At 50.4% G+C, this 11,074-nt stretch overlaps 1 protein-coding gene across 1 annotated transcript; it reads right to left on the bottom strand.

Annotated features, from left to right (window-relative positions):
- Positions 1–3,970: 3,970 nt before the first annotated feature.
- LOC104075823 (GDNF family receptor alpha-4-like) lies at positions 3,971–8,260 on the bottom strand (the record flags this gene model as incomplete). The annotated part of the gene is made up of 5 exons (XM_009576475.1): positions 3,971–4,102; positions 6,615–6,772; positions 7,036–7,170; positions 8,117–8,181; positions 8,216–8,260. Coding segments are annotated over 5 exons (535 nt in total), but the record flags the coding sequence as incomplete, so codon positions are not given.
- Positions 8,261–11,074: the final 2,814 nt, after the last annotated feature.

Below are 11,074 nucleotides of genomic sequence, written 5' to 3'. Positions count from 1 at the left end.
CGCGCTGTCTCCCTCCCTGCTCGCGCTCTTGCTTTAACGACGATGTGGTATTTGTACATACACAATATTTCAAGGGCTTTCAGGACTGCCAAACCACTGGGAACGGTGCTGAGCAGCCAAAAAAATAGAGTTTGGGGGCTACAGAAAGTTTGGCCGGTTCTTTTCTTCTTTTTTTTCTTTTTTTTTTTTTTTTTTCTTCCCCCATGACTCTTTGTGCTTATGAAAGTCCCCAGGTACGGAGTAATTCCTAAAAAAATTGTCTCCCTTTCTCTCTCTTGGCTCGCTCAGTCCTTTGCCTTTTCAAGCAGCTGCTATGACTTTGGTCGTTAGTCAAGAGACTTAAAAATGAAGATCCATGGTTCACTTCACAGAGTTCGAGAGAGATGAAATTTCATCCAAAAAAATTACGGACTTTTCACAAGGGAAAAGAAATGGCCTGTGCATGCATGTGTTTGTGGGTGGGGAGGAATGTAATCAGGTTCCGTTCCTCCAAAAGGACTGCTCAAAAGCCATCCTTTTTTGCAAAGTTTGATTCGTGAACAGGCTCGGAGGGAGAATGGACATTAAATATTGGCAAAAAGGCTGAAATGATCAGGAAAAAAGCCATGCAGGTTTGGGAATTTTTTTTTTTTTTTTTAATTCTGTGTAATTGACTGCCCATCCCACCCCCCTGGCTCTTCCCTGCTGGGCGAGAGGCTCGTTGCTCTGGGCCTTACTCCATTTTGAAGCATCCCCGGACCGCGGGGAACCCCCGGGAGTGCAGGACCTGACCTGGGACAGTGCTTGAAGGACGCTCTATCCAAACTCACAGCACAGGACAAAGGCTGAGGACGGGGAGTGTATTTTCAGACCTGCAACCTCAGCTCTGCAGATGCTTTTGAGGTCCCTCAATCAAGGGCACGGGGAGGAAACCCTCTAGCAGACACCCATTTACACAAACTCACTGCAGTTTCGGCAGGGATCCCGGCAGACCGTTGCCATGTTTTTTGAGCTTCTCATGCAATGCCTCTGTGATATGATCCATGGTAGTTGGCTGTCACCTTCTACAGCCTCGGGGCACTTTTAGCTGTTGCTCTGCCATCCTTCCAAAACTGAGGACTTGAGAAGACACCGCAATGGGAATTGAGGGTCTCGTTGGACTGTGATGCTTAGAGACAACTAACATCCTAAGGAGTCTTTAAAGCAAGATATAAATCCAGGGGACGTGATGATGTCTCTCATTGAAATTGTTAAAAATCATTTAAGATAAATCTGCCAGAAAGTGTAAACAGACCATTGGTCTTGCTGTGAGACATGGTGATGGACTAGGTAACCTGTGGAGGTCTCCTCCATCCCCTCTAGTCTATGAGTAGGATTCTCCACACCTAGTTTTCACAGCATACCAGTCCTAAGGGAGAGCTCAGGTGGGGTTGCCAGTCATCCTGACCACCTAGAAAAAGTCTCTTTGCTGGCTGTCAATCAGAGAAGGAAACGGCCAAGAGCCATGAGAGGCTGCAGGAGTGGGTACTCCTGAACAGCAGCTGACACTTGCATGCCCGTCCTACACAGAGACCCAGCCCGCGCAAGATTAAAGGCCGGTGGAGACAGGCTTGCTGGGACCAGATGTGTAGAAGAGCAGGGCATGACTAGAGGACTTGAAAGGAAAGCGGCAGAAGGCGGCAATTCACGGCATGACCTCATGATGTTGAGGTAGTTCCTTGCCTTTGAAGGGCTGAGCATCAGGATTTAATCCCTTTCTCACCTGTGGCTCAGAGGACACGAGTTTTGCAGAGTTGCAGCTAGTAGTTGTGTCACTTGGTGCACAGATGGCTCCACGGTCTCTCAGAGGACACCGATGTCCTGGATAAAGGGGAGATGTTCACAGCAGCTCACGGCTATGGTACTTTGAAGGGAGGGAAGGGACTTTCCTGCCTGTAACGCTACCTCCCTACCTGCTTTTCACACCTGGGTGAGAGTCTTGGCGGTGAAGATCTCACATACAAGTTTCAGTTCAGGGTGCGACCTGGCACCCTGCACACAAGACTTGGATCTTGGCACGTTCCTTTGCACAGCCCTGGATTAGGACAACCGGGTGTTATAGCCCCAAGGACCTCGAGGAGCAGAACTTTGGATAGGATGCAGCCAGGAGGATTTCTGTGCACGTCTACACATCCACAGGTGTTCAGTTGCAAACAAGCGTGGTTTCATATTGGACCGAAACCCAAGAAAGTTTCTCAGAAAAATCTGAAGCAATAAACAATGGAAGGTGTTCTGCAGGGAATGGGAATAAAGAGCGCTGGACTTTGCTGTGTCAGCTGCTGCTAAGCCTTTCTGTGGATCCAAACGCTAAGGAACTAACTATGTTCCTCGGAGGAGCACAAGCCAAGGAAGAAATGGGCTGCTGCAAAGCCCAGGCCTAAATACTTAGGGAGAATCTGGAGCTATTCCTGTGCCTCCTGTGGCTTACCTGGGTAAGCATTTATCCTGGGAAACCTTCTCACCCTTCCTTACCATCTTCTTTCTTGGCTTGATCTAGTGAGGGGTTCAGCCCCTCAAGAAGGCAGTGGGAGTCCTCAGCTCACCTCCTCGAGGGAAGACCCCCAAATGCTCAGGTAGCCCAAGGTCACGCATCTGCCTCCCTGTGCCCCAAGAGACCAGAGAGACATTTGTCCTCACCCTCCAGCTGGGCTCTGGTTGCAGCTCAGTAGAATGGGTCACTTCACCAGCCTTTGCTTAAACGGCCTCTCGGCTGAATAAATAGGACTTGGCAGGAGGCAACGTCCTTCACGTGCTAACCTGGACACAAGCGATTGCCTCTGCCAGCTCTTCAAGGAGGGGAACCGTAGCAATCCACTCCCTACCCATTACATGATTCATGACTTGGCCTTTCCACAAATTGGCTGGATATTTATGTCCCCAAGGCGGTATCTAGCAAACCTTTTCTATCCTGTCTTTTCCTAGGAAAACTAATGAAATCCCCTGGCTGAAGACCCTCTGCCTCCGCGAGACCGGCAGATGCACAGGTAGCACGTGAGAGTGGGTTGCGTTGGGCTCCATCGAGTCCTGCCTGCGAGCTCACACATTCATCCCTCATGGAGAAAGGTTAGCTTGGAGTGGGACAACATTGGCCTCTGGTTGTTTGGATGTGACAAAAAAATACCTACCCCAAAGACTTTACAGGACCAGTGAATAGAGACGCTAGGGTTGGGACACGAAGAAAGCCAGCCGCAAACAAAATGCAACACACGTGTTTCTTCCTGAACACCATCAATACATGACCATGTTTCTCTAAAAAGGAGGGCCCGAGGGGTAGGTGACAGCTTGGAGATGCATGCTAGTTGCACGCTGGCCATGGTTTCAAGCGGGTGGACAATCCCCGCCAGCCAGTTCGTAGCGTGGTTACTTGGTCCACCCCAGAGGTGCTTTAGGATCAAAACCAACCACCTTCTCACCTTCTCTGGTTTCTTCAGTCTGAATGAGGTGGTCTGCCTTTCAGGTCCTGAGCAACCCTGGAGACAGTCTGAACTCCACATCGCTTGACGTGTCCTGTCAAAAGCCCCCCAATGTGAGTCAGGGCTTCAGGAAACCTCCCGACAGCTCATCTATCAAAAGTCTTTCCCCTTTTGGCTGGGGCAGGTAAAGCATTTCCTTTGCAGCTTTCATTTCTTAGATCAACTGTCTCCTTCACCTTTTCCAAGGGACTTGTCCATGGCTCTGACCCCAGCCGCAAAGAGCTGGAGAGACAACAACCAACCTGTGGGGTGGAAAGCTGGCCAGGACCAAGAATGAGCTGGTTGTCGACGATGCAGGTTGTATAAAATCAAATAAATTGGTAGACGGATGAGGAGGAGGAAGGGATGCCCACACACTCACCTCTCCTTCCCATCCCCTCCCTCCTCCCCCCCAGCCCCCCGAAAAAGTTACTGGTCTGGTTGTTTTGTAAAGAAACCAACACAAAGAGAGTCTCTGCCTGGCGTGTGCCCACCCTGCTTCACATCACGAAGAGGTTCAGCACAACAAGAGTGGGGAGAAGCCACATCGCCCAGCAGGAGGGAACTGCTGGGCTGGAGGTCCCTGATGACAGACGAGTGGAGCCCCGCAGGAGCCTCTCCTCTCCGGCCACCTGCAAGAAAAAGGAGGCGGCATGGGGTGAGTAGTGTGGTTGTTCCCCACCTTGGTCCCTCCAAGGATTTAGGGCTTGGGGACTGTGCAGCCTTCCTATGTGTGTGCACGTGCAGAGGGAGCCAGGGCTGGTCTCAGCACCCCAGGTCTAGTCTGGAGGTCGGCTCAGCTCTGTTGGAGATGGTGGTGAAGGTGGTGGTAGCGCCGTGGCATACAGCAGGGTCACCTCGTGGGCACAGCGCTGGCTGTGCACCCCACAGGTTTGGAGACTGGTTGGAGGTATCTTTGTGTGAGGTGGGTGCCTGGATGCCCACTCTGGTCAATGGAGATCCATGCAGCTTATGGAGCCACTGCTGGCCAGCGTCTTGACCTGGTGGCCTCTTCAGGTGGAGATGTCCCCCAGGTGTGAGTACACCTCCATGGGGCTGGTAGGCATTTCACCAAGCAGCAGCTGGGAGCCAGGTGGCTTATTCCAAAATACAGTGCATGTGTTTATGCCACTGACTCGCACCCTGGGTGCCTACCCCCTGCACCCTTCTCCTTTTACAGTGCATTGACATCTGTGGACAAAAATTTGCTTTACTAGAGACCTCTATTTGCATTAGTTAGATAACTGAGATAAGTTAGAGCCAAGGCTCTGCACTGCTATGAAGATGGGAAGCAGATGGACTAATTGGTCCATCGTAGCTTTCCTCCTCACGTCCAGGGGCACCAAACTCATTAAACGTTGAAAAGGATCTGGATTTGAAGTTGAATGGAATGGAATGGAATGGAATGGAATAGAATGGAATAGTTTGGATTGGAAGGGACCTTTAAAGGTGATCTAGTCCAACACCCCTGTCACAGGCAGGGACATCTTCAACTAGATCAGGCTGCTCAGAGTCCCGTCCAACCTGACCTTGAATGTTTCCAGGGATGAGTCCAAAGTCAAGACCCAACTGCCCGGTTTCTCTTGCAGTGTCAGCAGTGCCCGTGCTCCAGTAGCGCTCACACCTCAGCAGAGGGATGTGCTGCTGTCACGTGGAGGTTGGCGATGTGGTAGGGCCATCCCTTACTGCAGTTGCTTTCTCCAGCTTCCCACTTGCTGGTGGCAGCAGCAGTTGGCTATCTGCACTGGACTGTCAGTGATGAGGGAGGTTCACAGCTTCTCCATCACTTCCAGGATAAAGTTCTCTGTGCAAGGTCTGGACCTCAGGCCATTACTTGGATTGCACTAAGGTCTGGGGAGCACCCGCTAGAAGCAAATCCTCCAAATCTCCTGGGTGCAAAGTTTGTGGCCTGATGAAAGCCACCGATGCCCTGAAAAGCAGTGAGGGAAGCTGAGGCCACATTTCTGCACCTCCCAACCTGCTGCTCTGTGAAAACAGAGTGGAGGGAGGTGAATCTCTTGTTTTCCCAGCAAAAGGAACAGGGAAGAGGCTTAAAAATACCCATGTGTGGAAGCTCTCTGAAGGTATCGGCTAGCCCAGTGCAAAGCCCACGCTCAGTCCTTGGAGTCTAGTTAACTGACAACTTCTGTTACCTGAATGTTCAGCAAATCAGGGTCACTGTTAATTATTCAATAGTAAAATAATTCAATCTGAAAATTACTCTGATGGGTGGCAGATCAAGGTCATTGCTTTTTATTTAAAAATAAAATATTTAATACCTACTACTGCCATCACCAGTAAAATAATCTGTTATTTGCTTCAAAATAATTTCAGTTTAATATTATTTTGATACTAACAATTTGCTGATGACTAGAACCTTTCATCTGAAATGTTCCAGTGCTTAGCAAACCTTAGTCAGTTAAGCCTCAACTTTATGACCTCCAGGATCCTCATCTAACAAGGGAGGAACCTGTGTCCCAGGCAGCTGAAATGCTTGTCTGAAACCATGCGACTGCCTTGCAGGAGGGTGAGGAGCCAAACCAGTGGTCCTGGCTCCCCTTCTACGCTCCTGAAAAGCCCATGGATTTCCCAGTACTTCTAAAAAAATACCATATCTCTCCGTAGCATCCACAAAAGAAAAGAAAAGGTGACCAACAGGTAGGAGGGCAGAGTCAGGGATCATAGAATCATAGAATCATGAAGGTTGGAAAAGACCTCTAAGATCATCGAGTCCAACCATCAACCCAACACCACCATGCCCACTAAACCATGTCCCTAAGTGCCTCATCTACACGTCTTTTAAATACTTCCAGGGATGGCAACTCCACCACTTCCCTGGGCAGCCTGTTCCAAGGCCTGACCACTCTTTCAGTAAAGAAATTTTTCCTAATGTCCAGTCTAAACCTCCCTTGGTGCAAAAGGACAGGAGCATGCAGCCCTGTGCTTGATGTTGGGGAAGAATATGTCAGGGCATGAAGAAGAGGGTGAATCAGGGACTCCAGGAGGTGGAGGGGAGGTTGGATGTCTGCACATAGCTGAAATGACACAGATGGAAGATGGAGCTGAGGTGAGGAGGGCTGGAGGGCATGGAGGAGGTATAGACATGGCCAAGCATCTCTTAGGGCCAGGTCAGCCCTCTCCTACCTTGGTGGGCTGGAGGTGCTCGAAGACGTTCTCTCTGAGGGTCGCCACAGCTCTGTTGGCATTTTGCTCCTGCTTGTACATCTGTGTGGTGGGGGGGATGGATGGGGCCACAGCTGCATTCAGGTAGGTCCCATTGCCAAAGGCCAGAATGGCATTTTCTTTGTGTGGGAAAGAGATGGAGAAAAGCGTTGTTAGGGCAATGTTTCCAAGGGAAAGCACGCGCATCCCTTCTCCAGCCTCCTTTGACCGCATCACCCAAATGCATGCCCGAGGGTCTTCAGAGCTCCTTTGTTGAAAGCACAGGGAGCTGGACACCTACAGACTCTTGAGGACCAGGGTATCTTCATACCCTCATTCACAAGAAGCCTCACCAGCTGGCGGGCGATGCTGCCGGAGCAGCAACGTGCCGGGCGATACTTACGGAGGCAGACATTGTCGGTGAAGAGATGCAGAAAGCTCTCACACTCTTCCTGCCGATTGCCGCTGGCATTGCACGTGCACCAGGGAGCTATGCTGGAAGTTGAGTTGTCAATGTAGTTGGGTGTGATGGGGCTGCCTGCCGGGAAGGATGGAGAAGTGTTACCGCAAGGCTGGTACTTCAAGAAGGGACAATGATTTCCCTCCTTGCTGTTCTCTTGGGTTGCTCTGCTTACAGCCTCAGCTGAGCCCCTCCGTGATGGCAGCACGAGAAAACCCTTCAAGTGCTGGTGTCACAGGTCTCTTTTGCTCCCAGGGAGGAGAAGAGAGAGGGGCAGTCGCAACCCTTTTGTTCGCCCCGCCGCCAGCAAAGCCTTCCGTCAATTAAAACGAACTATCAGTCCAAGGAATGGGCAGCTCCTGGGAACTCAGGTTCCCTGATAACATTCAAACACTGTACGTGAATGTGCGTAAAGGTTTCTACGCTGTCATTGAAAAAGCCAAACTCAATCTCCAGAATGGCCAGAGACAAACCAGAATGAAATCTTGACCCAAAAAGCTGTCAATCTATCCCATCCGACAGGATGGACCAAATCCAATGGCCACTGGTGTTTCTCTTTGGACTCTGGCTGTGCTTGTGCTAACTGCTGCCAGCTGGGTCTCTGCAGCATCTGAAAACCCAATTTGACACCCTCTGAAGTCAGCAGGATGGCAGTGGATGGTGATTTCCAGGGGCATCACTGGTGATGGCATCAGAGAACCCCTGACAGAGCAGATGCCCTGGGACAGCCCATCTATTTCCATCCGAGGGAGAAGCTGGGATCTTGCAGCAGCCCATGGTGCATGGTTTTTCTCCCTCTGCTGCAGCTATCCTAAAGTCACCCTGTGCTCATGGCTTAGGCTCCTTCTCTAGTCACCGCAGAGAGAAAGCCCAGCATCTCCCCGAGATCCCAGTCTCAGCCCTCCACCTTCCTGTCCTCATAGCTTTCAGCCGGCCAGAGTAAGAGGAGGTGTTTCCCACCCAGAGGAGATATTTCCCACCCAGAGAGTGGGAAAGAGACCAGCCAAAGGACGCAGCCTCCTACCTATGATCCCTGTATACGCCAGCAGACAGGCAGCATAGCTGTCCCTCCGGCAGCCGCTCGCAGCCCGCACGGGCGCCCCCCCGCCAGCCGCTCGCAGCCTGCAGGGACGGCTGGCAATTAAACTGGAACTCCGCATAGCGCGACCTGATGGAGCGAGAGCACAAAATGGGACGTATTAGCACAGATATTTGGGGCAAAAAGGGACACGAGAGCACTGGTGGTGTTTACAGAAGGGAACACATTTGTGAAATCCTTTGCTGCTGTAGGTGTTGCCAAACCAGTTTGAATGAATGCGGTTTTATACTCTCCTGACCCCCCGACAGACCCAGAAACGGGTTTTATCCCTTTGAGATGAGACACGAATAGGTGCTGTAGTTAATGTTTTACAGGCTTCCTCCGGGACTGCAAGTAAGGTCCAGTCTTGGAAGAAGTTTTCTGATGTGTGAAGCTGGCTTTTGAGGGAAGAGCTGTTGCAGGCAGCGAGGAAATTCATTCTGTACCGCCCTTAGCTGACTCTTGGGTAGTAACTTCCCCTAGAGACCTAAGCCTTCGTATTTAGGCTGATTTGCTGAAAGAGAGGATCACCCTGGTCCAGTTTCTCTCTCTTCAAAGACTGTGCTCTAAATGTAGCTGAGATCATCCTCAGATTAAGGGAAATGCCCAAAGGCTGGGGTATGAAATGTTCTACCCGTCATCAGGGCTGCTGCCACATCCCCTGCTTCTCAGGAGGAGGTTGGACTCTCTGGAGCTTGTGGAGAGGTGTGTGACATACAGCTCTGACCACAGACCGCTGGGCCTCGGTTTTCACATTGTCTAGGTCAAAGCACCAAACCAAACCACTTAGCACGAAGCAGCTTTGAGTCACACACTGGGCTTGTTGGGACTTTCTGGGCCATGCAGGGAAGTAGGTGCATCGTTCAGATGGCCTGATTGCTCCTTCCATGTGGCTCCTCTGCTACCTTGGGTGGATAAACTCTGTGAATCATGCTGCCAAGCAGATATTTGCCACCTAATTCTTTAGGGATGAGTCAGGTTGTTGGCACATAGGTATCTAGTGGTGTTTGGACGTGGTAGGATATCTAAGACATCCACATGGGGCTTTCAGGTAGGACATAGGACCTACTGGAGATTCAGATCAATCTAAACAGGCATCCCGTGGCCAGATAAGAAGGCATTTCATGGCATTTGAGCTGCTTAGGAAACTCAAGTGCTGACACTTGAAGGTAGGGCCCTTTAGATGACGACCTGCAATGTCTGAACCGTGTGAACTGGGTACCTCAAATGTTTGCTCTGCCTGAGCAATCTCAGAAAAACTGAGCTCCCAGACAGCCTCTCTCTTCCAGACATTTTGTTGGTGCTCCTTCCTCCATTTTGTTGGTCAGTGTCAGCACTCCGACTTGCACTTTCCTGCCCTCTTCTCTCCTCCTCCCCAGTCCTCTCCTTTTTTTCTCTTCTGTGTTCCCATGTTTGCCCCATACCAATCCCTTTCTCCTGTGCCATGGCCAGGAAAACTCCTCTTGCCCAAATTTTTGCCGCATGGTTTAGGCGAGGGAGGTACTGATTGCAGGTTTTGTATTATTCATGTTAGTAGAGCCCACCCCTCCAAGCTGGGAAATTCACAGGGTTACAGCTGCGAAGAAGCCGCAGGAGGACCAAGCAGCGCAGGCAGGGGCAGCCCTGGAGTATTTTACTCTATTTCTTTAAAGTGCCATGATTTGTTCCTGGCTCTCCTTACACTGCCTGCACTGCTAGCTTTGACCAGGTCACATGTCAACCCCTTGCTCCCGCCGTGTCTCTAGAGGATGTTTTATATTAAATATTCCGAGACCAAGGAAGCAGATAATTAACAGCCGTGCTGCTTGCAGGAAACAGTTTCCAGCCTCCTGGGAAGCAACACTCTCCCCTTTGCACCCTTTCTTCCTTACTTTCCTGTTAGGGAGAGGGCAGTACCCGCCCATTTCAGATTCCCTGGGCAGCCGGGGGAAATCTGAGCAAGAGCTGGTGTGGCTCGGGGGCTTTGCATCTTTCAGGGTCAGCTTCAGATGTATAGTTCAGTTGTTGTCCTTCATCCACGTTTCTGGGGTGCAGAGGGGTGAGGGTATTAGTACCAATCCATCCCTCCAAGAGGATGCTGCTGCTCTCACCTCCCTTTGTGGAAAGAAATAATTTTTTTATTGTAATTTAAAGATGACGTGTTGGTAGGGGATGGCTGCTGGAAGTTCAGCTCAGGAAGTCCCAAAGCCCACAATAATTAGAGACTGGGACAAGACTGGGAGACGCGTCCTACACTTGCTCTTGTGCTCTTCTCCAGGTGTCTGCTCATGGCCACAGCTGCACACAGGACACTGGGCTGGGACCTCCACGTTTGGTGCAGTACGGCTGCTGTTACGGTCTTACATCTCTTACTGACAGATGGGCTCCACTCCTGAGAGCTGTTTGTGGATTAGCCTTCTGGAATATCAAAGACTTTTTGAGAAATAGAGTGGTGAAAATAGTACAGCTGAGGGAAGAGCACTTAAGGGGTATGCCTGTGAGTGTGCATATGGGGCTTAAATGGAAACAGGAGCAAACCACCCTGGCCACATACTACGTGGTGGATCTGGGGTGAGAACTGTGACTCTGAGACTCCTATTGCAATCACTAGAACATCCAGCCTTGCACAGAAGGGTATATTTTTTATAGATATGATTAATTTTTCTAATAAAAAAAAAAGAAAGACATGGTTTTAAGGTATCTACAAGTGCCTGTGACTGTTAGGAATAGCTTGGGTGCTCCTGTAGGATGCTCTGGGCTAGGGGAGATAGACAGTGAGGAGACAGATTGGTGAAAGGGGCTGCAAGCACCCCACCCCACCCCACATCCCTGCTTAGCTTGCACCTTCCTGGAACTATTTCCATAGCAGGTCTTTCTTTAGGACCTAAGCCAAAAACCCATAGAAAAGGTCTAAAATATCTCCAG

Source organism: Fulmarus glacialis, unplaced genomic scaffold, assembly GCF_000690835.1.
Source record: "Fulmarus glacialis isolate BGI_N327 unplaced genomic scaffold, ASM69083v1 scaffold1584, whole genome shotgun sequence".
Taxonomy (NCBI): domain Eukaryota; kingdom Metazoa; phylum Chordata; class Aves; order Procellariiformes; family Procellariidae; genus Fulmarus; species Fulmarus glacialis.
This window is presented reverse-complemented; position numbering and strand designations above follow the sequence as displayed.